The 26,808-nt window shown below is 50.4% G+C and overlaps 2 protein-coding genes and 1 long non-coding RNA gene across 4 annotated transcripts; 2 read left to right on the top strand and 1 right to left on the bottom strand.

The window, feature by feature from the left end:
- Positions 1 to 4,319: 4,319 nt before the first annotated feature.
- Positions 4,320 to 12,126, top strand: atp5mc1 (ATP synthase membrane subunit c locus 1). The gene is made up of 5 exons (XM_086183799.1): positions 4,320 to 4,428; positions 5,721 to 5,768; positions 8,012 to 8,092; positions 9,550 to 9,728; positions 11,794 to 12,126. Exons 2-5 carry the CDS (start codon positions 5,730 to 5,732, stop codon positions 11,906 to 11,908), a joined length of 414 nt encoding a protein of 137 aa, XP_086039925.1. The 5' UTR covers positions 4,320 to 4,428; positions 5,721 to 5,729; the 3' UTR covers positions 11,909 to 12,126.
- Positions 8,951 to 14,121, bottom strand: LOC147245636 (uncharacterized). Of its 2 annotated transcripts, none has more exons than XR_015109930.1 (4): positions 13,179 to 14,121; positions 11,166 to 11,550; positions 10,991 to 11,058; positions 8,951 to 10,813 (listed from the first exon to the last, which is right to left on the bottom strand). It is a non-coding gene; the product is annotated as an uncharacterized LOC147245636 (long non-coding RNA). The 2 variants fall into 2 exon arrangements; XR_015109931.1 differs by lacking the exon at positions 13,179 to 14,121 and adding an exon at positions 11,642 to 13,085.
- On the top strand, positions 13,206 to 21,398 carry ube2z (ubiquitin-conjugating enzyme E2Z). The gene is made up of 7 exons (XM_086183798.1): positions 13,206 to 14,091; positions 14,506 to 14,578; positions 15,134 to 15,321; positions 16,436 to 16,547; positions 17,164 to 17,276; positions 17,456 to 17,546; positions 18,438 to 21,398. The coding sequence occupies exons 1-7, from the start codon at positions 13,631 to 13,633 to the stop codon at positions 18,618 to 18,620; spliced, it is 1,221 nt and encodes a 406-aa protein (XP_086039924.1). The 5' UTR covers positions 13,206 to 13,630; the 3' UTR covers positions 18,621 to 21,398.
- The last annotated feature ends 5,410 nt before the right edge of the window (positions 21,399 to 26,808 follow it).

Here is a 26,808-nt window from a genome sequence, read left to right as displayed (position 1 = left end):
CAGATGCTGGTTTTAAACTGTGGGCAGATAGAGGGATTAAACAAATAAAATACATTTTTGGAAATGATGGGAATATTCTAACATTTGAAGAATTAATAAGAATACACAACATTCCTCGTAAACATTTCTGTAAGTATTTACAACTAAGAAGTTTTCTTAAGAAAAAACACGATTGTCTATCTTGCCCTCCTCTACCTCCACTGGAGAAAGTTCTTAACAAAAACCCTTTGGGAAAGGGGATAATCTCTGAATTTTATAATTTGTTGGTGGACTTTTCCCCTGATTCATCTTTATCTAAAATGAATGCATGGAAAACAGATTTACAGGAGGAACTAACAGTAGAACAGTGGAACAAGGCGTGTAAAATAGCCCAGTCAAGAACGAGTAATACAAGATTAAAATTCCCACAATATAATTGGCTAATGAGAGTGTATGTCACACCAGAAAAACTAAATAAATTCAACCCAAACATACCAGACACTTGCTTTAGATGCGGTGAAGATAAGGGTACATTATTTCACTGTATATGGCTCTGCCCAAGAATAAAGGAATTCTGGGAGCAAGTTATTAAGGTTGTGCAGGATATTCTCTCAATCAGATTACAATTAGAGCCTAAATTTGTGTTGCTGGGTCTTTATCCAGCTAGGCACACTTTAAAACCCTGCCAACAAATTTTCGTTGACCTGTGTCTACTACAAGCAAAAAGAGTGATTGCTTTAACATGGAAAACGATGGGCAGGCCTGGGATTGGTCGATGGTTCGGAGAATTGTCTGCATGTCTGCCATTAGAAAAGATCACATACATTCTTTAGGACAAACAGGAGTTGTTTCAGAAAGTGTGGGGACAGTTTATTCACTACACAGAGAACAATGACTTATCTCATCTGATGATCGCACCTGGATCAGAGGAATTGCCCTCTGCATGACCGCGGCCACTAACTCTCAATCTATTCAATTTTGGACTGTACTGCAACATCTGGAACATTTAAATGGACTCTCGTGAACTATCGCCTTTGTTGAAAACCCCTGATCGCCTTGTTTTGTTTGTTATGTGTTGTTATGTCTATGTTTATATAAAACTAATAAACATATTGTTGAAAAAAAAAAGTTGCGGCGTCAGTTTGTTGTTGTGTTGGAGTCCCAGGTTTTAGCGAGGGGACATTCATACCTCTTGATATCACTTTGGAAATCTGAATCAAAAATGAAACAGGCGAGAGAAACCGAACAGAAAGAGTGGAGGCATTCAGAATGTGATGAAACTAGTTTGATGTCTGGACATGTTGATGGAGGGTCTGGAAAAATGGCTGCCAGATCTTAAGACAAAAATAAGACACCAAGGAAGAATCCTAGAATTCAGGCATGAACCTGCATCACATGACATTCATGCTTCTTTCTTTGTTTGTTTGTGTGCTTCCTGAAACTTTACGAGTGAACACGTGAAGGAGGGAAACCTAATCGGGATGCGTATGAATGGACGGGAAGACGCCAGCATCTGTCAGACATTCTTCACCGTGTTGGATGAATAACCAGCTCTCTCTGCCGATGTCGTTCGCTTTTCAAAGATCAAAACAAACAAGGAGACTTCCCTCGGCCGTTGGGCCTCTGATAGAGAGACAGGAGGCAGGAGAGGGACGCTGGGGGGAGTCGGACTCGCTGGTGAACACGGACACAAGCACAAGACCCACAGCAGCTGGCCTCATGTTCAGGCGCTGGGGGACCTCTGGTGGGCGTCTGAGTGTTTGACCCGTTTACACGATCCGGTCCTGGTGTGGAGCTCTCAGGCCTTCGCCACCACTAACCAGGCAGGTGGTAGTGGTTTGGCAGCTGGTCTAGTTAGTAATCGATGAGGGCGATCACATTACTGAGCACAAAGGTCGTATTTGTCTGTCTCACAGCACAATCACACCAAACCAGTGAGTGAGACAGGCACCAACCCTGGTGGAGGGCTGCATGAGGGCCCAGGACCCCTTGAACCTCCGGGCGAGTCGTGAACGTGTGGTTAGGAACTACATTTGGTTACTCTGCGTTATTTCCTGGCCCTCTGAGGTGCTGCACATATGAAGCAGCTGGGACTCTCTCCTCATGGTGGTGGCAGAATTTATCATCTCTCCACAGGATGAGAAGAATGTTGTTGAGCTGGACCCTCATGTGAGATCAGCCAATCAGCTGCCAGCACCGACGACACACCAGCGGTCTGCTTACCTGCCTGGTCCTTGACTTTGAACGGAGCTTCCAACAAGAACAAAGCTGAAATGTGTGATGTCACAGTACATCGTGCAGGTCAGAGGTCACCTCAGATCAGTCCTATTCATATTCATAAATACATAAATAAATGTATGAATGCATGTGAATGTGTGTATGTGTATATATATATATATATATATATATATATATATATATATATATATATATATATATATACACACATGTGTGTGTATATCCTCCTGACTACCAGGAAAAACATATTGTCCAATTTCATTTTTTAAATTCCCCTACCTTTGCAAGGTAATTATGATTTAAAAATAAAAAAAATATTCTTACACTGTCATGTCTGCACTACAGTGGACATCAGAACGTCATTCAAGGGAAGCTGAGCCTTGATGGCAACCAGGAGGTCCCAAAGAAAATACCAAAAAGTCACCATGAGAAGGAGTTTAACGTCCACAGTTCTGTCCATCATCGCTTCTGTTTGTTGGCACGGCGTCCTGGTCCCTCAGCCTCTCATTCCTCTCCTCCCAGAAAGCTTGATCAGGTTTTCAGTGCTACAGCGTCCTGGTTTCTCATGAAGGACTCCAGCCAGGAGGTCCAGGAGAGGATCTTTCCAGGCAGCTGCTGCTGATCAGACCCAGAACCCTGAGGGCCGCTGGCGTTTACACACTCCAGTTAAATGTTTATCCTCCAGACATTTTGCTCCAAACTTGAAGAAACTTGAACCTGTGAACAACGTGGAGATGAGAAGGGTCGTCCAGTCTGAGACCAGGTCTTCTTCAGTCTGTGTGGGGGGGCAGACCTCCACCAGGCTGGAATTCACCCACCAAACCTTGTGAGGAACATCAAACAGTCCAGAAGGAAGGTCTGGCATGACAGAGGACAACATCATCGTTCCAGCATGGTGACGTTCACGCTGCTGCTGATAGGTTGTTCATGTGACCTCCATCAATAAACTCAGTCGACCGATCAATAAGAAATCCTTCAGTGCGTGATGTCACTCTCACTGATCGTCATCCTGGCTGTCACAAGTCATTCAGCTCGATAGCTGACGACTGAGAAGAAGATTTGTAAGCATTTAGAACGCACTTTAATGTATTTAATAATTAACAGGGGGGGCCCGGGGGAGCAGTGGTCCTCACGGTGGCCCCCAGCAAGAAGGTTGTGGGTGGAGCCCCGGCTGGAGCACGGGGTCTTTCTGGGTGAGTCTCCATGTTCTCCCTGTTCCTGCTGGGTTCTCTCTGGTACTCCAGCTTCCTCCACAGTCCAAAGACATCAAGAGGGACCAGGTTAATCCAGACTCTAAATTGACCGTAGGCGTGGCTGGGAGAGCCAATGGTTGTCTGTCTCTATGTGTTGGCCCTGCCATGGACTGGTGACCTGTCCAGGGGGAAGGCTGCTGGGATAGGCTCCACCCCCACCACCCTGAACAGGAGAAGAGGGAGAACATGGAGGGATGATGGATGGAGGGATGGATGGATGGGTGGATGGATGGAAGGATGGAGGGATGGGTGGGTGGATGAGGGATGGATACACACACATGTATCCATCATATACACATATATATATATATATATATATATATATATATATATATATATATATATATATATATATATATATATAAGATATACTGTATATGTGTGTATACATATATATATACACATATGTGTACTTACACACACACTCACACACACACACTACACACTCACACTCGGGGTCCACTGACTTACACTGGAACCCTGGTGTGACGTCTGATAACCTCATAGGGTTAAGTCCCACCCCTTCCATACTCTTTATTTCTGTTGAATTCGGTAGGCGGGACTTCCTGTCTGCAGACCAATCGGTGGAGAGGACACTGGATGTACTTTGAGAGTTCCCTCCTCGCTCCATTGACCCCCTCCACCACCACCACCACCACCACCAGTACTGTCCAATAAGATTAATGAAAGCATCTCTAGTCGCGCCTGCGTAAACCTTGCAGCCAATCACACACCTCCTACCTCATACAGCTCTACCCGATAGGCCGGAAAGGCGGGACTGACAAGCTGGAGCGCCAATGATGAGGGAAGGGCGGGTCTCTCCGACCAATGGCCGTTCAGGACGTAGACGCCGGGCTCATAAACCACAAGGTGACTTCCCACCTCAGTCTTCATTCATTGACTACCGCTGGGAGCGAGAGCCGCAGATCCCCGACCCTCCGAAAGCTGAAACGAACCGGTAGGAACCAAGTTCACGTGTTCCCATCTTGATTTGCTCCCGGTGGTCCGCCTGTGGCTCCCGGCGTGGGTGACATCATAACTCGCTTGCTGTCGGGAAGCTAGCTGGTATTGCTAACACTTGCTAGCTTCCGAGCTAGGTCGGCCATTCAGGGACTCGACTCCCAGGGATGGCTTTCTGCTCCTCAGTTTGACTCTTCGTGATATGTGTGAGCAGCAGAGACGGTTGTCGTGTCCCGGCCTGGTTCTCCGGTCGTCAGCTGCCGCGCAGCACCGGATCACTGCCCCGGCGCTGCGCGGTCAGGAGGACTTGCACTGACAGACATCTGAATGTAAAATGTCTGACACTCCGGGCCTCCCCGCTCGGATTCAGTCACCGCTGCAGGGACACCGACACCGTGGACTGAGGGAGCCGCTTCGGCCTTTGTAGTTCAGGGCGTCTTAAGTCATTTGAGCCAGAAATCCTTGATTTCCAGGCCCAGTGTGACCGTGTTTAATTTTTTTGACCTTCAAGTTTGCAGCCTCGTTAGCTTAGCATCGTGACGCTAGCATAGCTCTGGTGAACCGCCTCCTGTGCGAGGACAGCCAGGCAAACCCGGGGCTTCATCATGCCGCTCCCCCTGGTCTGCGGTGATTGACATCTCTTCCGTGTGATGGCTGTGACGGAAGTCCGAGCCGACACGAAAGCAGCAGCCTCAGTGGGACGTCGAGGCCTTCCTAACGCAGCATGTGCAGACACTCAGCAGTTAAGCTCATTTGATCCTTGCAGTAGTAAAATCACCGGGATTAGCCTCTCAGCCACTGGCACACACCGAGCTGCACCCGTCCATCGCTTCGGTGTGAGACTTGACCTCTGCATGACCCGTGTTCTCCTGTCTGCGGCTGCAGCTGCAGCGTTTGTCCTGTCACTGCTAGGCTGCACAGCTAAAAGTGAGAAGACATGAAAGTCCTCCAGAGGTGGCAACATGACATGTTGTTTTCTTTGAGAATCTTAAACTGTATTCATCCCACAGGCTGGGCTGCATGAGCATCATTACTCAGTTTAAATGTGACTCACATTCAACTGACTGTGGAGGAACTTCATCAGAACCGTGGCCAAAGGCGTGTTGTCTGTGGAAGCAGGACGTCTCTGTAGCACCACAAGATTTCACCCAAAATAGTGTTTTGATAGCGTTGGCACCTGTGTAGTTGTGTCGGGTCACGGTCTGGCTCCTGCGGCAGCTGTCATCTGGCTCTGGCTCGGACCTGAACCTGCTGCCTGATGGTCTAACTCTCTGTCTCCTTGTCTTGCAGGTTCCAGCCATGTACGCCTGTGCTAAGTTTGTCACTTCTCCTGCTGTGGTACGTCAGCTGATGCATCTTCAAATATCAGTCTTGATTCATCTGTGGATGCTACGGTGAAGTCTGGTTTCTAGTTCTGAATGGTGGTTGAATGTTGGACCCTCAACAGCCGATGGAGGTGTGGCCTGTCATGCACTGCATCTTATCGGTGTGCTACCACCGTGGTGGCCCAGTGATGAGGTTCCCTGCATCCTCGTGTGTCAAGGACACGTTAACGAGCTGCTGCTGTTGCAGGGGTAGATGGCCGCCATGTTCTATCTATGGATCCTCATGATGGATGCTCAGCTGGTGGCATTTCCATGTCAGCTGACCCTGTAGCATTTTGGGCATCCCAGTCATGGAGGCATCATGGAGTACGCGGTTCCATATTTATATCAGACGGTGAGGTCGTCAGAGCAGGCGGAATATTAACGGATACGAGCTGTGACAGACACTGATGCAGAAATACTGCAAGTCAAATTGGGACATGTAGTAGTATTGGTCACCTGTAAAACTGTAACTGGTTAATGTAGTTCTTCATGAATTGATGCTAGCTAAACTCCCACAGGTCCACTGAGGTCCTGCTCAGTTGGGGGCTTGGCAATGCACCGCGTCACGGATCTCAATCAAAAGTCTGCACGCGTGCAGTCAGCCAGCCGCTGGCGGAAGCGTTGTCTCTGGAGCTGCACCGACGCATCAGTGCCCCTCTTAGATCGTGCCGAGCAGCGGAGAGTCTCGTCAGCGCCGGCGCCTGCAGACCAGAAAACACAACTCAAGATTAACCTGTCGTCCCTCGCATCAAATCACGAGTCCAGCTTTCACGTCTGTTCTGTTCCGGCTCGAACAATCGGCCCAGGTCTCCGCTTGTGTTGATGATCCTGGTTTTTGTAGTTGAAGGTCAATAATGTCTGCGTCATTGACTCCCATCAAATGGAACCTTTGGAGAGGCGTAGAGACCTCCAAGCTGGAGGGTTAAAGCCATTCACGGAGAAACTTGGCTCAGATTTGAGATTCTTGTAGAAGTGTGTGTGTGTATTGATCGTAATGACTGTGTGTGTGTATTGATCGTAATGACTGTGTGTGTGTATTGATCGTAATGACTGTGTGTGTGTATTGATCGTAATGACTGTGTGTGTGTGTATTGATCGTAATGACTGTGTGTGTGTATTGATCGTAATGACTGTGTGTGTGTGTATTGATTGTAATGACTGTGTGTGTGTGTGTATTGATTGTAATGACTGTGTGTGTGTGTGTATTGATCGTCATGACTGTGTGTGTGTGTGTATTGATCGTCATGACTGTGTGTGTGTGTGTATTGATCGTCATGACTGTGTGTGTGTGTGTGTGTATTGATCGTCATGACTGTGTGTGTGTGTGTATTGATCGTCATGACTGTGTGTGTGTATTGATCGTCATGACTGTGTGTGTGTATTGATCGTCATGACTGTGTGTGTGTATTGATCGTCATGACTGTGTGTGTGTATTGATCGTCATGACTGTGTGTGTGTGTATTGATCGTCATGACTGTGTGTGTGTGTATTGATCGTCATGACTGTGTGTGTGTGTATTGATCGTCATGACTGTGTGTGTGTGTGTGTATTGATCGTCATGACTGTGTGTGTGTGTATTGATCGTCATGACTGTGTGTGTGTGTGTATTGATCGTCATGACTGTGTGTGTGTGTGTGTGTGTGTATTGATCGTCATGACTGTGTGTGTGTGTGTGTATTGATCGTCATGACTGTGTGTGTGTGTGTGTATTGATCGTCATGACTGTGTGTGTGTGTGTGTATTGATCGTCATGACTGTGTGTGTGTGTGTGTGTATTGATCGTCATGACTGTGTGTGTGTATTGATCGTCATGACTGTGTGTGTGTATTGATCGTCATGACTGTGTGTGTGTATTGATCGTCATGACTGTGTGTGTGTATTGATCGTCATGACTGTGTGTGTGTGTGTGTATTGATCGTCATGACTGTGTGTGTGTGTGTGTATTGATCGTCATGACTGTGTGTGTGTGTGTGTATTGATCGTCATGACTGTGTGTGTGTGTGTGTGTATTGATCGTCATGACTGTGTGTGTGTGTGTGTGTATTGATCGTCATGACTGTGTGTGTGTGTGTGTGTATTGATCGTCATGACTGTGTGTGTGTGTGTGTGTATTGATCGTCATGACTGTGTGTGTGTGTGTGTGTATTGATCGTCATGACTGTGTGTGTGTGTGTGTGTGTATTGATCGTCATGACTGTGTGTGTGTGTGTGTAGCTGCGAGGGGGGTCCAGAGTCCTCGCCCGGCCAGTCTCCGTCTCCCTCTTCAACAGACCTGAAGCCAGAGTGGAGCAGCAGGTGAGAACAATTCCACCCTCGTCCTCTCCTTTCAGGGGTAAAACAGCCAGAAGTTCTCAGGGTGAAATCTGCCAGTTGATCTTTTGACTCCTTTTCTCCTCTTTTGTTAATCCCTGGTTGTTGGGCCGCTGGGGGGGGGGGGGTGTCTGCGCTCCAGTTAAGGCAGTTTATTGTTAGTCTCACCCTAAAATGGAATTCTAAAATACTTAAACACCTTCCAAGCTTAATTTCTGGACTACGGGCCTGCACGTGTAGGGCGAGTTACCGGTTCTGGCTTTAACCAGCATGGCGTCTGGCGTTCCTCAGGATCTGCTGAGGTCATTCAGCTAGAAAACATCACGAGGGGTGAAACTACAGTGGGAACAAAGTGTTCCTGCACAAGGAGACAAACTGGATGCTGTCTCAGCTGACAGGCTCCTGCTCCCCCGTGTCTGCAAGCTAGACCTGCGCGATGGATCGATCAATTTGATGAATTGGAATTTACAGTTCAGGAGGATAAGCGTTTATGAGAATCTCTTATTAATGTGGAACTAATGTCCCCCAGCAGTCTACGGGGGTACGTTAGCAGGGCGCACCCAAGCATTTTTGATTCACAAACATGGCAGCGACGGGGAAGCGGAGCCTGCACCAAAGTCAGGTGTTGCTACATCTGCTGTATGGAACTGGTTCGTGTTTTTTTTTTTTTTTGCGTCAGACTTGGAACCGACCGGCGCTCGCCGTGAGGAAGAGCTGCTGCAACCGGAGGAAGCAGCGCAGCAAAGTCATCCCGTCACCTAAGCAGTGGCACGCAGCCGAGGGTTTTCAGCATTATTTTGTTGGTTTTATCAAAAATTACACCTTTTAAAACGTCCACGGTCGAAGGTGTGCTGTGTCGTTGCCAGGTTGAGATGAGAGATGATAATAAGACCGACTTGTGTTTTCGACGGCGGTCCGCCATCTCGCCTCCAAGCGTGTTTTTGGCTTGTCAGCACTTGAACCCTAAAGTAAAACAGAATAAAGGTAGAACTTGTTTGGAGCCGTTTATTTGTCATCTGTTGTTTGCGTTTAAGTTGGACAGAAAAATCGATTCAAATCAGATTTTTTTTTCTTGTTAAAAATCAAATCAAGGGGAGGTTTTCTGAGGCGCTGTCGCCCAGCTCTGCTTCAGCCCTGCTTCAGCCCTCACGTTGGTCCTCCTGCTGCTGTGTCTTCATCGCAGCTCATTTTGTTGAACCCCTGTCACTCATAGATGACACCCAACCTCCTCACAATTCACAGCACCCTTTCAAAATAAGAGCATGGTACGTTTTGCCATTAAACCCCCACATTACCAGGCATGACTTGAATCTATCTGGAAATGACCATCACAATAATTACTGTGGTATAACCCTTCACATGCCAAGATATTTCCTAACTGGCCTTTTAAAGAGAGTTGCTGTGGCGAGGTAGTTGGAGGTCATCCTTCCTCTTCTCCCTAGGCCCTGTTACCAGTCAGCCAGTCTGCGGTCCTGACCCGTTCTTTCCAGACCAGCGCCATCTCTCAGGATGTCGACACTGCCGCCAAATTCATTGGTGCTGGAGCTGCCACAGTGGGCGTGGCCGGTTCAGGAGCTGGAATCGGAACGGTGTTCGGCAGCCTCATCATTGGCTACGCCAGGTAAGCTTCTCTGGACTCGACCGTCTGGATGGATGAGAGCAACTCGAAGTCTTTGAGATGTTTCTGGCTGTCACTGTCCTTCACGTCATTCACATGCATGGATGGTACCAGAGTGCCATCAGGAATGGTTCCGTTTGGTTCTGATCTTGGAAATGTTAGAGAAGAGACATCAATCCACCTGCAGTTTGTTCCCGTTGTCTCCAGGGACACGAAGACACGCAGCGTCCCAGATTCCTTCCTGTGTGTCCGTAATCTGAAGGTTTATGGAGGTTCTAGTGATCCATCCTTCATTCAGTTCCCAAGAACGTGGGAACCTTGTTTCATATTAAAGTCCATCCATCGTCATCTTCCGCTTATTCCTACACATTAAGGGTCATGGGGGGGTGGAGCCTATCCCAGCATCTACGGGTGAGAAGTGGGGTTCACCCTGGACAGGTCGCCAGTCCATCGCAGGACCAACACATAGAGACAGACAACCATTCACACTCACAGTCACACCTACAGTCAATTTAGAGTATCAATCAGCCTAGTCCCCTCTTGATGTCTTTGGACTACCCAGAGAGAACCCACGCAGGAACAGGGAGAACATGGAGACTCCACCCAGAAAGATCCCGTGCCCGAGCCGGGACTCGAACCCGGAACCTTCTTGCTGGGGGCCACAGTGCTGACCACTGCACCACCGTGCAGCCCTCACATATTAAAGTTGATGGTTATTTCTGCTTTAAGAAGTAACCCATTCACAGGCGCCCTCTGGTGTTACTGCTCAGTGTTCTGGAGCAGCGCTCATCCCAACCAGGACACTCAACTGAGCCTGGTCTGACCAGTAGATGACATCAGAGCTGGTGGAGAACCTCACTCCTAGGGGAGGAGGTGGAGAACCTCCACCCAACAATCCTCCATGAAAAAGCACATCTGAGACGGCAGAGATTAAAACCTTCCTTTACCAGCAGGAAGGTGGAGCAGATCCAGGATCAGTGGGGACGGACTTCTGCTTTGACCTGCTGGAGGGACAGAGACAAAGATGGAGAGGGACAGAAAAGAGAGAGAGAAGGGAGAGAGTGACAGACAGATGGGGCTGTGAACAACTGAAGGAGAAAGATGAGCAGAGAGAAGGACAAAGGACACAGCAGATGACAATGGCTTCCAAGAACAACATCTAGTGGTGACTGAAGCTTCAGCTTCAGGGTGACTTGATCATTTAAGTGCAAGCAAATACAGTCCAAGTACAGTACTGAGAATACTGATATAAATACTACTCGTACTGATGCGATACTACGGGTGGCAGCTGGAGCCTCTTCAGGTCTGGAGCCTCCTCCAGCAGCACCAGGATCTGGGATGAGGGGAGAAGAAGAGGAGTTAGTAACACGTATGAGGACAGGAGGAGGAGAGAGAAGCCCAGTTAGGAACACGTCTGAGGAGAGAGTTGAGGTCTGTTACCTGCTGTGTTGTTGGGTCTGACCAGGGCTGTTGGGGGGGGGGGGGGGGGGGGGGTTGTGGTCATGTCGTCATGGATGTTTGTAACGCCCAGCCGTGATCAGACCAGTCCTGGTCTGCTGTGCCAGATGAGTTCTTGGACTCAGGTCGTGGGAGGAAACTCCTTGGTGCTGGAGTGAAGCAGCAGAGTTGTGGGTCTAAGCTCTTCTGCTTCTGTCTGAATGGTCTGCCTGCTCATCCGCCCGTGGGTGTGCAGGCACAAGGACACTGGTGGTACATCCATCACTGGAAGATGTCATGTCAGAGCGCGTCAGTCACAGCGTCACGTGTTCCAGCGGCTACATGTGGCGTGTTCAGCGTCTGAGGCGGCTGCTTTGTGTTCCTGGTCCTGATGGATTTAAAAAGGAAACTTTTAGTGAAACAGTTGATCATGGAGTGGAGGTGTAGCCAGATGCCGCATGGCGTGACAAGTAACTTACACTCTGATCTCATGGAGTTGAATCATTGTTTCATGTATGTGAGTCCTGTCATGTTTAAATCATGCGTGTGTGTGTGTGAATTTTGAGTCCCGTCGTATAAAAGCCCTTTCAAATGGCGGAGTCACTCAGCTGGTTCTCCGCGTTCTCCACAGGAACCCCTCTTTGAAGCAGCAGCTCTTCTCCTACGCCATCCTGGGCTTCGCCTTGTCTGAGGCTATGGGTCTCTTCTGTCTGATGGTGGCGTTCCTCATTCTCTTCGCCATGTAACGCACCCCCATCTCCTCTTTCCCCCTCCCTTCCTGTCACACTGGGGGTGAAGGAGCTGACAGGCCATTCCACTGCAAGAGATATCCAAGGAAGCCACACCTGAGGCTGGAAAACCTCAAATGACGTTTTTATGGTCCTACACTTGTTTTTCTGGAGTTTTATGTAAAACCTCACTTGGTAAAATATTCTGTCTAAAATAAATGGTTGGGATAACGACACTGTCTCTTGTCCGTCCTCATTTCTGAGACGAGATGTTTGTTCTCTTGAGAACAGGCTGATACTGGTGCTTGAGACTCGACTGGCAGTGTAGTCAAGCAGACCTGATGGCTGGAGCGGCGCTCCGGGCTCCAGGCCCAGACTCGGCCTGTCGTCAGCCGGAGTGTCGCGTTGTTCGTAGCAACAGGCCAGAGGTGACTTTTTTTAATGAACCTTCACTCAAAATATGAATCAATGGGAACCTGCCAGTAGCAAAAGGGTCAATAGGAGGAATAAAAAATCAAGTTTAACAGGACAAAATGTCTCCTGTCTCTTGAAGCGACCGGATGTCCTGAAACATTTCCAGGGAGGAGCGCTGCCGGCCGGTGGGTGATCAGAAACAGAGGCTGTGCTGTCGTCCACTGCTCCGACCTACTGGTTCTGACCAACCCAGGTGGTTGGGAGGAGGAGCCTTTGCTGGTTAGGGCCTCTCTACTTCCGATCCCGACTGGAGCTTCACGCCATCCTGCATGTCCTCGACATGCAAGAGAAGCTGCTTGCTGGTTCCCTCGTTATACTTAAAGTAAATGTGGTGTCAGCCACCGTGGCTGAGATACCGCAGAGACCTGGAACTTCAAGTAAAAAAACGAAACAACGGGAAAAAATCTGCTTGGGAGTTGAAAATCAGTGAGAGGCAAAAGTGCTTTGTTGTGATCTGAAACGGTTCAAATACAGCAGACACTTGAACCCTTGGATGACCTGATCACCTGCAGGTCTTGACGAGCTGAACCCACGCCTCTGTGAGATCCAGCACTTCTGTTTGGCTGTGTGATCGATCTATCTGTCCATCTATTCATCCATCCATCCATCCATAACTAAACTGGTCAACAGTGTCACATGATACAGGAAGCCACATCAAACACACAGTCATGTGACCAAAACCCAGTAAAAGCATTCAATCTCTGCTGGTTTTACTGGTCAAAGACGCTTACAAGGCAGTGACGTCCTCGGCTGGATCATCATTGTACCACCACCCCCCCCCCCCGAAAAAACGTCATCATGAAACGTCACACACCTTTACTTTGAAATGTCAAACCGGAAGTGCCTTTGTTGTCGTTTCCCATCAACTTGACTGGTCGGAAGTCAAATCTCGAAGTTGCGTTTCGAGGAAGGCTGACAGGTTGAAGGTTCGTATGCAACCGAACCTCGGGGCTCTGCGCGTGTTCGGCCCGGTAACCTCCAGACGGTGAGTCGGCTCGTCGGACGCTGTAAGGCGGGCGAGCTCATTTTCGGCCACCTCGGTACTTTGGGGGCCGGGACCCGGACCCGGTTAAGCTAACGATAACCAGCGATGTCGTGGTAGGAATGCCGTGTTTTCTGGCCTTGTCTCCCCCCGGGCCGCCCGCTGTCCGGTCCCACTGAACCAGCAGGAGAAACTTTAGCTTCGCGCTCGGCTGTAAGTGCAGCTAACGGCGCCGTAAATCGGTCCCCGCCGACGTTGTAACGTAGCTTCCTAGCTGACGAGCTATGGCGGACAGTATCGGAGAGGAGTTCGCCGGCGGTGCCCTTGGTCTCGGCGTCACCGCACAGGGCGGCGGAGCCTCGATCTTGCCGACTTTGGCCAACTCTTTGCCGGGTGCGCACTCGGCAGCCAGCGGTGCTCACTCCAGCGCCAATCCGGCCTCCCCTCCTCCCGCTGCGGTCGCGCAGATTGGCCTAACCGCCGCGGTGGCCCCTGCTATGTCCGCTGTGTCTGCCACTGCAGCCGGCTTTGAGAGCACATTCACACCCGGCCCATCGCCACCGATCCTGGCTGTATCTCCCATCGTCCACACCTCCACGCCTCTCCAGGGTGTCGGACTCGGGGTCGGAGGGGTAGCCGGAGCGGGCCTGCTGAACCAAATCCACCCCACTTCCTGGGACCCGACCCTCAGCACGGACTGGGACAACGAGAGAGCCTCCCAGCAGTGCATCCTGCGGATCAAGAGGTAGGTGGGACGAGCTCGTGGCAGTGGCCTCACAATATCAGCTCGCGTGAGATCGAAAGTGAAAGTCCTCAAAAAGTTTCCTCCAGCACACGCGCTCCTCCAGCTTCCGTCCGGGACCTTTCGGACTGGTTCAGGTTGCAGTGCTGTGGACTGGGAGCGCTGGCAGGGCCGAACATCAGTTTTATAACAACAGTTGTGATATTTTGGTAAATGAGCCGGTGACAGGGACTATGACGTAATAAGTGAATCCTCAGGACTTCGTGGCAGTGTGAAGGGTTCCACATGTGATGACTGATGGCCGCCACGTCTTGGTGCTGTTCTTTTGAATCTGTTTTCAGCTCAACAAAGAGACGTTGCTCCTCTCCCTGTGAAACGTCTGGGCCGTGACCTGCTGGTTTCCATTTGTCTTTGCAGGGACATCATGTCTATCTACAAGGAGCCTCCGCCCGGGATGTTTGTTGTCCCTGATCCTCAAGACATGACCAAGGTAAAAGACCAGGGCTCACTTGTCCAGTCACTGCCTCCTGGCACGTGCGCTGGACGGATGCTGAGCTGCCACAGAGCTCATCTGATATGGAAGAATGAGGTTTCCCTCCTTGAAGGTGAATTTGGCAGTGAATTCTTATGAAGTCTCCACTGACATGAAGCTCGTCTCCCAGTCAGAGTGGTTCTGGTGGCTGGCGTCACAGTTCCGCTGTTGGCGGTGACGGAGCTACCAGTCCAGCCAGCTGGTCCTGGCAAAGGTCAGGAGAGCAGAATGTGACGCCGCTCGTCTTTTAAACTCTATGTCATCAGTCAGGTGACGCTTCTGTGACATTCAGGGTTTGGAAATAAAAGGAACCCCCCAGCGGAACTGAAATCGCTGAGTAGATTCTGGGGATCTGGTCATGATCCAGTGAGTCCAGCTCTCTTTGGTGCCGTACTTCTGAAAGTCTCCCAATCCACTTCCTGTTGTCTGTCTCCCATCGTCTCTCCATTGTCCCATGTCGGTCTGAAGTCTCTGCTGCCTGCTTCACTGTCTGGCTCCTCTCCTCCCCCTCAGATCCACGCCCTGATCACGGGGCCTTTCGACACACCGTATGAGGGCGGGTTTTTCCTCTTCCTGTTCCGCTGCCCCCCCAACTACCCCATCCACCCCCCGCGGGTCAAACTCATCACCACCGGGCACAACACAGTCCGCTTCAACCCCAACTTTTACCGGAACGGCAAAGTCTGCCTCAGCATCCTGGGGTGAGTCCTACACAGCTCCCCTCCCCCCCGTCTGTGTCACCCAGGAAAGAAAGAAAGGATGATTATATGGTGTAGGACGGGTGTGTGTGTGTGTGTGTGTGTGTGTGTGTGTGTGTGTGTGTGAGTGAGAGAGAGAGTGAGTGCAACACAATGAATCACCACATTTTCACGAGTTTCACTTCATTTTAAAAGTCTAAAAGCGAACGTTGCCTGATGGCTGTTGACGTTCCCTTCTGGCTGTCGGTGGTTGATGACGTCAGACGGGTGACGACACGTCTCACTGCTGGTCTTTGAGTCGCCTTGTAATTCCAGATTAGAAGGAACAGCAGACAGAGGGCAGATTCATCTGTAACTCGTGTGACGGTAGAAAAGGAAGGGAAACTCCAGAGGAAAATTCCTCTATTTTGAGCTTGTAAACTCACGTTTTTATGTCACAATTTCCGACATTTAAAATGTCCCGTGTTGTTTGACCAACTGTCCAAACTCCAAAGATGCTGACGGCACCGTCCTCGCTGACAGACCAGACCGGATCAGCCAACAGCAGCAGTTGTTGTTTGATGTCGGTAATGGTGATTAGGGTTCTGTTGGTCGGGAGTCCACGGGTCGCCGCTCGTCCTCCACCTGAGGGTCGACGCTCAGGACGAACCTGGACACCGTGACACATTACAAAGTTTCAGTTTGTGGTTGTAGAGTTTTTGAAAAGTCAGAATCATTTGCTCTCAAATATTCAAGTATCTTGGTTCTGATATAAACAATGATGATGTGAAGGAGTTCCTCTTGCGTGTGATGGTGATGCTGTCAGGTACGTGCCAATAACTGAAGCTCCACCTCAAACACCTGGTAACGAACATGAGCTGTAGAACTTTCTAGAGTTAGCGACGGCCCAGCAGTGACGCAGCCAAACTTTACACACGTGTTTCCTGTGTCACACCACGTACGGCGTTGAAGGTGCTGCATGGTGTTTGAACCTGGGAGGTCTCAGCAGGCGACAGACGAATTCACTTGTGTTTCATCTCTCTACATCGAGAAGTGTCAAACACACTGGCTGACGCGTGTGTGTGTGTGTGTGTGTGTGTGTGTGTGTGTGTGTGTGTGTGTGTGTGTGTGAGACTAGGACGTGGACAGGCCCAGCATGGAGTCCAGCCCAAAGTATGTCGTCTGTCCTCATTTCCATCCAGTCTCTGATGACGGAGAACCCCTACCACAACGAACCGGGCTTTGAGCAGGTACCTCTCACTTTTAGGATGTTTGGAACAACATGAGAAAGAATGCGATGGTCGTTCTGTCTGCGCTGCGGCCATGACGGAGCAACTTTGACCCGCCGTGCTTACGGGGCATTAGGGCGCACAGGTGAAGCGGGTTCATTTATTAGCGCTGCGTGGAAATTAGAAATGGAATTTGGATGTGAGAGAATTCTGTCTGCTAGATTGCTAGAAGGTATCTGCACTCACCTGAGGGGGACAGAGCCTGGTGTTCTCCTGGGTGCGCCTCCGTCATGGTCCGGCTGTGAAGCTGTTCATGTCCGCCCCCCCTCACAATCGCTCACCCATCAGCAGAGTTTCACATTACGTTTCGCTCCCCTGCTTGGTTTGGTCGTTGTCTCTTGGTTTATGTGTTTCTATCACGTGGAGTTGGAGGCTACGCACTCTGGCGTCTATTGTCATGTGACCTCTTCTCTCAGACCTGGAGCTGAACGATCCAACGTCAGGGACTGGTGTTTAGACCCGGCTGGTACCACCTCTAACCTCCTTTGACTCCTGCATGTATCAGCTGTTGACTCACTATTGGTGTGTGTGTGTGTGTGTGTGTGTGTGTGTGTGTGTGTGTGTGTGTGTGTGTCAGGAGCGACACCCAGGTGACAGTAAGAACTACAACGAGTGCATCCGCCATGAGACCATGCGGGTTGCTGTGTGTGACATGCTGGAGGGTAAAATCCCCTGCCCTGAGGCTCTGTGGTAGGACATTCACTCTTCTTCTTCTTCTTCAAAATTGTTGGTTTCCGTCAGTTTCTGATTAAGACTCGCGGTCGTGACTCCACCGCTAGGAAGGGAACATACTTGATGTCAGCCAATCGAGCGGCCACTTTACTGACGTGAGGAGTGAAGCCGTTATCGTTGCCTGTTTGTGTTTCCAGGAGCGTGATGGAAAAGTCCTTCCTAGAATACTACGACTTCTACGAGGGCGTCTGCAAGGAGAGGCTCCATCTACAGGGCCAGAACATGCAGGTGAGCGCTGGCTTCACCTCTGTAGAGACGACAGTCCAGGCAAAAGTTTAGTGAGAATGTGAGCAGAGCTGAGGCAGCGTCTGTTAGCGGGGGTGCTGTGAGTCACTGGCATGAGTGATGGATGTGAGGACTGACCAGCTCAAGATGAGCAAGTTTGTGCCCCCGCACACGGGACGTAGTTTCCACAGTCCTCCTGAGCTCCTCCCCCACCAGCAGCCACCCCAGGGTGAGCCTCCCCCCTGGGTGACGCTCGTCGGGAGCTGTTCTGTGCAAGCGGGGCTCTTGTGCATCCTGGCTCACGTGACACATTTGATAGGAACATCTTCACTGTCGTCAGGTAACTCCTTCCCTGCCAGCGTTTCTGAGAAAAGTTGCCATGACTGCAGCTTTAAAATGATCAACATCTTTCAAGACATCCAGAAAATTTGCACAATGACGATGAAAAAACCTGAACCCATCAGGAGAACGAGCACAGCCCTGCTTCCATTTTACAAGCTTGCTTCCCTGTGAATGCGTCATCCTCCTTCTGTCAACACTCACCAGCGACGTTGCTGGGGGCATTTTTATTTGATACATGGATTTATTTGTTAGGAGTGTTTCTCTCACACCCATAAGGTCACTGGTGTTGTAGTCTATGAAAATAAACTACAGTTAAGATCCCGGTCCCTGGGCCATCAGAGCTTCCGTCCTCCTCTGCCCCCTTAAGGTGCTCCTCAGGGGGCCTGGTGCAGCACCACAGGCCCCCTGAGGAGCACGAGGTGCAGAGTCGCGCCTTCTGCTGCAGGACACCACTCGCTAGCGCATGGCAGTGAAAGTTAACCCAGAGAATCATGGAGTGGTGAACAGCACCTCCCAAACTCAGCTCACTCTTTCTCTCCTCATGCCCCCCAGGACCCGTTTGGGGAGAAGCGTGGCCGTTTTGACTACCAGGGCCTGCTGGCTCGCCTCAGTGCCATTCACAGGCGAATACGGGAGAAAAACCTGGCTGAGGACAACCACAATGATGACGACTCTGACTCAGTCACCAGCTCCTCGGAGACGGACCCTGACAGCCAGGGCAGCTCCCAGCCCTGACTCCCTCCTGCCCAGGTTAAGAACCTCAGTCAGAGGACCCTTTTTTGTTTTGCTTACGACAGAATCCCGAGGAGATAGTTGGACACGAGCTTCTGTGGTGTGGATGTTGCAGACTGAGGAAGTGGACAATCTGACCATGCTTCACTTGGGCCTGCGGCTGTGTGTTTGTGCTACTTTGTAGCTAAGCAGCTAACGTTTTGACCTCCTGTTTGATTCTAAAGCTGGAGATGGCCGTGCGCACTCCTGATAGATGTAGAGTTCAGCAGCCATTTCCCTCCTGGGTACAAAGGTCAGCTGCAGGACCTTTGAACGTATCCTATGGAAACTCGAAGGTTCCACTCTGATCCAGGAGCCTAAACGCAAATCTAGTCTTCATGGCTCAAAAATGTTTTTATACTCTTTCTTCTGGGGAATCTGGTGGGGGGGGGGACTGATTTTGTATTTGAAGTCCAGGTGGATTGGGCCAAGCAAAGCGACATTGTACTGTGGGAGTTGGCGTCTGCAGGCTCTCCTTCTAGACTGAGGAGGAGCCGAAGGGAAGTCTAGCACTTTTGTGATGTAACGGACCTTTACTGATGAGACGTGGTTAGGAAGAATAGCAGTTAATTTGCGGTGCTACTCAGTTTATCAAGAAACTCTGTTGTTCTCTGGGGGGGGGGCCCATCCACTCAGGCCGGCAGCGCTCCGAAATCCTAGCCGGCGCCACCTTTATTGTCGCCTCGGCTTCTCCTCCTGATCGATCCTTTTTGATACGGACTAAAACTGTTAGAGTGAGTTTATTAGATGATGACTCAGTTTTACTGCAGTAATTGGACACCCAGCCCTGATCAAGCCACCAGTTAAGCCATCCGCTCTCTAGCTAGATCCACCTGGATCCGCCAGATCCAGGTAAACTAACCAGGCACGGGGACCTTCAAGGTGCCTTTCCTTGTGTTCACCCTGTGAGTACGGTAACTATCGTTCTGATCCATGAAGATGAGGTCTGGATCAAAGGTTTGATTCTTCCTTGTTCCTGCTTGGCGCTTCGTTTCTGTACGGTTACTGTTACCGGACACTAAGAATGGATGAAAATCATCTGTGCCACCCTGCAGCTGCAGCGCCACACGTGTGCTTTCCACCACAGATGTCAGGTTAGACACAGATTTGGGTTTCGCCAAACAGTCTGACTCAGTGCTGGCGGTCCCCAGGCATGGAAGTCCTTTCAACGACAGCAAGTCAGGCAAGTGGTTCTGTCCTCTTGTTCATAGAGAAGCTGTGGAGTGTGATGGCCTCCCTCCCGTCTCGTTGTGTGCAACAATCTGAACAAACTGAAGCCAGCAGCAGCTGCTGTGTCCAGGAAGCTCTTGGAGCTTTGCTGCTGTTGCGCTGAGGCATCAGCAGGTGTGCGGTCCTGGATTAGTCTGGCCTCTCCAAACTCGTAGGATGTGGCGACCTCTGCTGGTGAAGTTGTAGATTGCAGCCTAACCCGACCCCTGTACCCACCGTGGATCATTCACGTGTGATCCTGCATTTGTAAAATTTGGTGTCTGCAGAGACAGACACAGAAAACAAAAGAAAACTTTATTGAATTATTATGAGTGGAGAAATGGAACCTCCTCGTCTGAGCCGACCTGCAGCCGCTGCATCTGTTTGAGAAATACTATAAAAAATGGGCAATAAGTGAAGGTTTAGAACATCCAGACCAGTGTCACTTCATGTGAAGAAGAGCTCTGTAAGGATGTGCCGTCTCTGCAGAGCCAAGTAGAGTCGCCAGAACACCTCCAGCTGGGTCAGGATCACGTCCTGAAGTCCCTCGACCCTCCTAGTATTCCTCATCTGGGAGGCCGTTCACTCTCGGCCGATGGCCTGCAGAGGGGAGGGAGACGCTGGCGACATCACCGCCACCGCATCAGCCTGCAGCGTCCCTGCCGTAATGCAGCGTTTCAGCCAGTAGAGGGCGCTCACTATGCATATTCATAACAACCTGTGGATTTAAAATGTCAGAGCAGACGCAATGTAACTGAATAGGTTCAGGGTTTGTGGTCCTGAATGTGGCTGAGCAGCTGTTGGTCAACCGACAGGCTTCCACGCAACATCTGCCACCAAGTTGAATAAAAATGGTAGCAACACACCGGAAAACAGAATAGGACCGTCTTCACAAGCTGAGGGAGAGCAGTTCTAACAGTGCGAGCAGTAAAAAGTTCAACAGAACAAGAAGAGAGCGGCTGCCGTGAGGCTGTGACCGAGAACGTCAACACGGCGGGCTCCTGGGGAGAGGACACGCCCCCTGTGGGTGAAGGGCTGATTCTACAAACACCTCTCTTAGTTTCAGGTCATTGGACACCAATGACTCCCCGTTACCAGGCTTCTACTCTGTTCCTGTCGCTGGCCTGTCCTCCATCCTAGACCCCGAAACTTTAAGGTGGAGGTGGATCCGTGACGGCCGAACACAGACGCGGAGGAGCAGCCTCCGTCACCATGCGGAGATGGACCTGGCGGGAGCCACTGCTGCTTGTTTCCTGTCCTCCCTGCCTTCACGGTGCTCCGGTGTTTGCCCGTAGCTTCGACAGCCATGTCGGGGTGATGGAGAGCAGTTTGGAACCGTTTCTGTTGCACAGGATATGTGATTGCCAAAATATGGACTGCTGCACGCCTCCCGAGGGAAGAGAGCGAGTCGCTGTTGTGCTGTGCTCCTGAAAGCAGGGTTCCCTCCTGGCTGTCACGCCATCACTGCCCGGTCTTGATTATGTTGGTATTGTACAGATGTTCTGGAAAGTATCGAATAAAATGTTGTTGAGTCCTGATACGCCTGGCTGCACTTGGTCATTTCTGAATCCTCATGGACAGCAGACCTGACACCTGAGACCTGATCCCAAGGGCCAGATCCAGGTCGTTAGATGGACTACATTAATCTAAAAATACTGCACTGTAAGTATTTCTCAGTGACCTCGAACCTCCACAACAACAACAGAAGCAGATGTTTGACCTACAGTTGAATGAATGAGAGCTGTGACCTTCACCTCTGGAACCGACTGTTCCTGTGTCAGCAAATACTGGTAATACAACGGTAGGATTGGAAGGAATACTTAGAGAAAGTAGAGAAGATAGATATATACATTTATTTATATACACACACACATACACACATATATATATGTGTGTATATATATATACACGTGTGTGTATATATATGTGTGTATATATACGTGTATATATATGTGTGTATATATATATGTACATATGTAGCTGCTGTACACATCCATCTATCATCTATCTATCTGTATATATACACGTGTGTATATATACAGATATGTGTGTGTATATACAGATGTGTGTGTATATATACACACATCTGTATATATACACACACGTGTATATATATACACACACGTGTATATATATACACACACGTTTATATATACACACACACGTGTGTATATATACACATATCTGTATATATACACACACGTGTATATATACACACATCTGTATATATACACACACGTGTATATATACACACACGTGTATATATACACACACGTTTATATATACACACATCTGTATATATACACACACGTGTATATATACACACACGTGTATATATACACATATCTGTATATATACACACACGTGTATATATACACACATCTGTATATATACACACACGTGTATATACACATGAATAGGACTGATCTGAGGTGACCTCTGACCTGCACGATGTACTGTGACATCACACATTTCAGCTTTGTTCTTGTTGGAAGCTCCGTTCAAAGTCAAGGACCAGGCAGGTAAGCAGACCGCTGGTGTGTCGTCGGTGCTGGCAGCTGATTGGCTGATCTCACATGAGGGTCCAGCTCAACAACATTCTTCTCATCCTGTGGAGAGATGATAAATTCTGCCACCACCATGAGGAGAGAGTCCCAGCTGCTTCATATGTGCAGCACCTCAGAGGGCCAGGAAATAACGCAGAGTAACCAAATGTAGTTCCTAACCACACGTTCACGACTCGCCCGGAGGTTCAAGGGGTCCTGGGCCCTCATGCAGCCCTCCACCAGGGTTGGTGCCTGTCTCACTCACTGGTTTGGTGTGATTGTGCTGTGAGACAGACAAATACCACCTTTGTGCTCAGTAATGTGATCGCCCTCATCGATTACTAACTAGACCAGCTGCCAAACCACTACCACCTGCCTGGTTAGTGGTGGCGAAGGCCTGAGAGCTCCACACCAGGACCGGATCGTGTAAACGGGTCAAACACTCAGACGCCCACCAGAGGTCCCCCAGCGCCTGAACATGAGGCCAGCTGCTGTGGGTCTTGTGCTTGTGTCCGTGTTCACCAGCGAGTCCGACTCCCCCCAGCGTCCCTCTCCTGCCTCCTGTCTCTCTATCAGAGGCCCAACGGCCGAGGGAAGTCTCCTTGTTTGTTTTGATCTTTGAAAAGCGAACGACATCGGCAGAGAGAGCTGGTTATTCATCCAACACGGTGAAGAATGTCTGACAGATGCTGGCGTCTTCCCGTCCATTCATACGCATCCCGATTAGGTTTCCCTCCTTCACGTGTTCACTCGTAAAGTTTCAGGAAGCACACAAACAAACAAAGAAAGAAGCATGAATGTCATGTGATGCAGGTTCATGCCTGAATTCTAGGATTCTTCCTTGGTGTCTTATTTTTGTCTTAAGATCTGGCAGCCATTTTTCCAGACCCTCCATCAACATGTCCAGACATCAAACTAGTTTCATCACATTCTGAATGCCTCCACTCTTTCTGTTCGGTTTCTCTCGCCTGTTTCATTTTTGATTCAGATTTCCAAAGTGATATCAAGAGGTATGAATGTCCCCGCGCTAAAACCTGGGACTCCAACACAACAACAAACTGACGCCGCAACGTTTAACCTGCACTGCCATCTGTCACATCTCTGTTCTGGTTCTGGGACGGCGTCCTGGTCCCTCAGCCTCTCATTCCTCTCCTCCCAGAAAGCTTGATCAGGTTTTCAGTGCTACAGCGTCCTGGTTTCTCATGAAGGACTCCAGCCAGGAGGTCCAGGAGAGGATCTTTCCAGGCAGCTGCTGCTGATCAGACCCAGAACCCAGAGGGCCGCTGGCGTTTACACACTCCAGTTAAATGTTTATCCTCCAGACATTTTGCTCCAAACTTGAAGAAACTTGTACCTGTGAACAACGTGGAGATGAGAAGGGTCGTCCAGTCTGAGACCAGGTCTTCTTCAGTCTGTGTGGGGGCCTTCTAAGTATGTGGTCTGCGTGGGGGGGCTGCTCACCTGGACAGGTGCGTGATGTCACTCTCACTGATCGTCATCCTGGCTGTCACAAGTCATTCAGCTCGATAGCTGACGACTGAGAAGAAGATTTGTAAGCATTTAGAACGCACTTTAATGTATTTAATAATTAACAGGGGCGGCCCGGGGGAGCAGTGGTCCTCACTGTGGACCCCCAGCAAGAAGGTTGTGGGTGGAGCCCCGGCTGCAGCACAGGGTCTTTCTGTGTGGAGTCTCCATGTTCCCCCTGTTCCTGCTGGGTTCTCTCTGGTACTCCAGCTTCCTCCACAGTCCAAAGACATCAAGAGGGACCAGGTTAATCCAGACTCTAAATTGACCGTAGGCGTGGCTGGGAGAGCCAATGGTTGTCTGTCTCTATGTGTTGGCCCTGCCATGGACTGGTGACCTGTCCAGGGGGAAGGCTGCTGGGATAGGCTCCACCCCCACCACCCTGAACAGGAGAAGAGGGAGAAGATGGAGAGATGGATGGATGGGTGGATGGAGGGATGGGTGGATGTTTATTTGATGTGGACACAGCAATCAACCAGATGCTGTGTTTTGAGTCTTGGCCACCTGCGGCTTTAGAAAAGATGGAACTGAAAAGACAGAAAGAAAAAGTTCAACCCAAAAGAATGCAGGCTTCTCTCCGTATCAAAGGCAACAACACGGTCCACCAGCAGCAGCTGTCCATGCCAGTGTTTGAGACCTCTGTTAGAAGCGTTGGTCTCTAAGGTGAGGGGTTCAAGAGTTCCAGAGACAGCAGCCTGAAAACCAGAGGTCTCGTAACTTGGCCCCAGACCATCATGTGATCGCTCTGTGAGAGCTCCACGCCAACCGCCGGCTCAGGAAACGGAGGTGACGTTTTCGTACGAACATTCATCAAATCTTTAAAGGTCCGACGGTCGTGTTCTGTTAGGATGCAGCAGGGACGCCAGACCAGGGGTTCAATTACCTGCTTGTTTATCGAGACGATGGGTTCCAGGGTTACCAAGGCAACCAAGATGAGATGAATGAGACAGAACCATTGGGTTCTGCTGCTGAGGAGACAGGTTCCTTCAGTAGAACGGAAGCAGTGAAGATTCAGTCTGACTTTGTTCCAGATGTACTTGACCTGGCTTTCTAATGAGGATGAGGAGCAGAGCAGGAGGAGAGGAGGAGGACAGGAGGAGAGGACAGCAGGAAGACAGGAGGAGGAGGAGAGGAGGAGGAGCAGGAGGAGAGGAGAGCAGGAGGACAGGAGGAGGAGGAGCAGGAGGAGAGGAGAGCAGGTGGACAGGAGGAGGAGAGCAGGAGGACGAGCAGGAGGAGAGGAGAGCAGGACAGGAGGAGGAGGAGCAGGAGGAGAGGAGAGCAGGTGGACAGGAGGAGGAGGAGCAGGAGGAGAGGAGAGCAGGTGGACAGGAGGAGGAGAGCAGGAGGACGAGCAGGAGGAGAGGAGAGCAGGACAGGAGGAGGAGGAGCAGGAGGAGAGGAGAGCAGGTGGACAGGAGGAGGAGGAGCAGGAAGAGAGGAGAGCAGGTGGACAGGAGGAGGAGGAGCAGGAGGAGAGGAGAGCAGGTGGACAGGAGGAGGAGAGCAGGAGGACGAGCAGGAGGAGAGGAGAGCAGGACAGGAGGAGGAGGAGCAGGAGGAGAGGAGAGCAGGTGGACAGGAGGAGGAGGAGCAGGAGGAGAGGAGAGCAGGTGGACAGGAGGAGGAGAGCAGGAGGAGAGCAGGAGGAGAGGAGGACAGGAGGAGAGGAGAGCAGGAGGAGAGCAGGAGGAGAGGAGGACAGGAGGAGAGGAGAGCAGGAGGAGAGCAAGAGGACAGGAGGAGGAGGAGCAGGAGGAGAGCAGGAGGAGAGCAGGAGGACAGGAGGAGGAGCAGGAGGAGAGCAGGAGGAGAGGAGGAGGAGCAGGAGGAGAGCAGGAAGAGGTGTATCCCCAATGTCACGCACACCCACTGACAGACAGACCTCCAGGACATTCCTACAAAACACGACTAGATGTTGAAGACTCCGGTACTGGTACTGGTACTGGTCCTGGTCCTGGTCCTGGAACCTCCCTCTTGCAAGATGAAAGAGCTGCTCATACTCAACAGAAGTTGTTGGTGTGTTGCTTCTCATGTCACCAGAACCTGGAGCCTCTCAGGACAAACCCTGTGTCCGTCTCACTCATGTGTCCACCACAGCCAGACAGAGACAGAGACACTCAAGGTGCTGGTGGATGAGCTGCCAACATGGAGGAGCGCCTGCACTCCCAGAGCTTCACCACCGGGGGAGCTCCAGAGCAGAGTTCAACGCTTGCTTTCAGACACACAGACCAACACCACAAGCTTCTGCAGGAGCCCGTCAGCCTCCGAACTCCGCCCATCATCCATCACCCACCCATCCATCCATCTGTCCATCATCAATCCATCCACCCATCCCACATCCATCCACTCATCCCTCATCCACCCATCCCTCATCCACTCCTCAACCCATCCCTCATCCATCCATCCATTCCTCATCCATCCAACCATCACTCATCCACCCATCCCTCATCCATCCATCCATTCCTCATCCATCCAACCATCACTCATCCACCCATCCCACATCCATCCAACCATCACTCATCCATCCACCCATCACTCATCCACCCATCCCACATCCATCCACCCATCCCACATCCATCCAACCATCACTCATCCATCCAACCATCACTCATCCACCCATCACTCATCCACCCATCCCTCATCCATTCATCCACCCATCCCTCATCCGTCCATCCATCCATCCAACCAACACTCATCCACCCATCCCTCATCCATCCATCTCTGTCATGAGTCCTTGCGTCGAGGAAGCAGCTCCAGCAGGGCCCCTCTATCTTCTCGGAGTGTTCGGAGCAGCTCTGACTGGGGGTCCAGCCTGGAGACGTGGCCCCTCCCCCTGGAGAGTCCTCTGATGAAGTGATGTCTCCAAG

The sequence above is a fragment of the Aulostomus chinensis genome, chromosome 18 (genome assembly GCF_037954235.1).
Source record: "Aulostomus chinensis isolate RoL2024-O1b breed Wild chromosome 18, RoL_Achi_v1.0, whole genome shotgun sequence".
NCBI classification, from domain to species: domain Eukaryota; kingdom Metazoa; phylum Chordata; class Actinopteri; order Syngnathiformes; family Aulostomidae; genus Aulostomus; species Aulostomus chinensis.
This window is presented reverse-complemented; position numbering and strand designations above follow the sequence as displayed.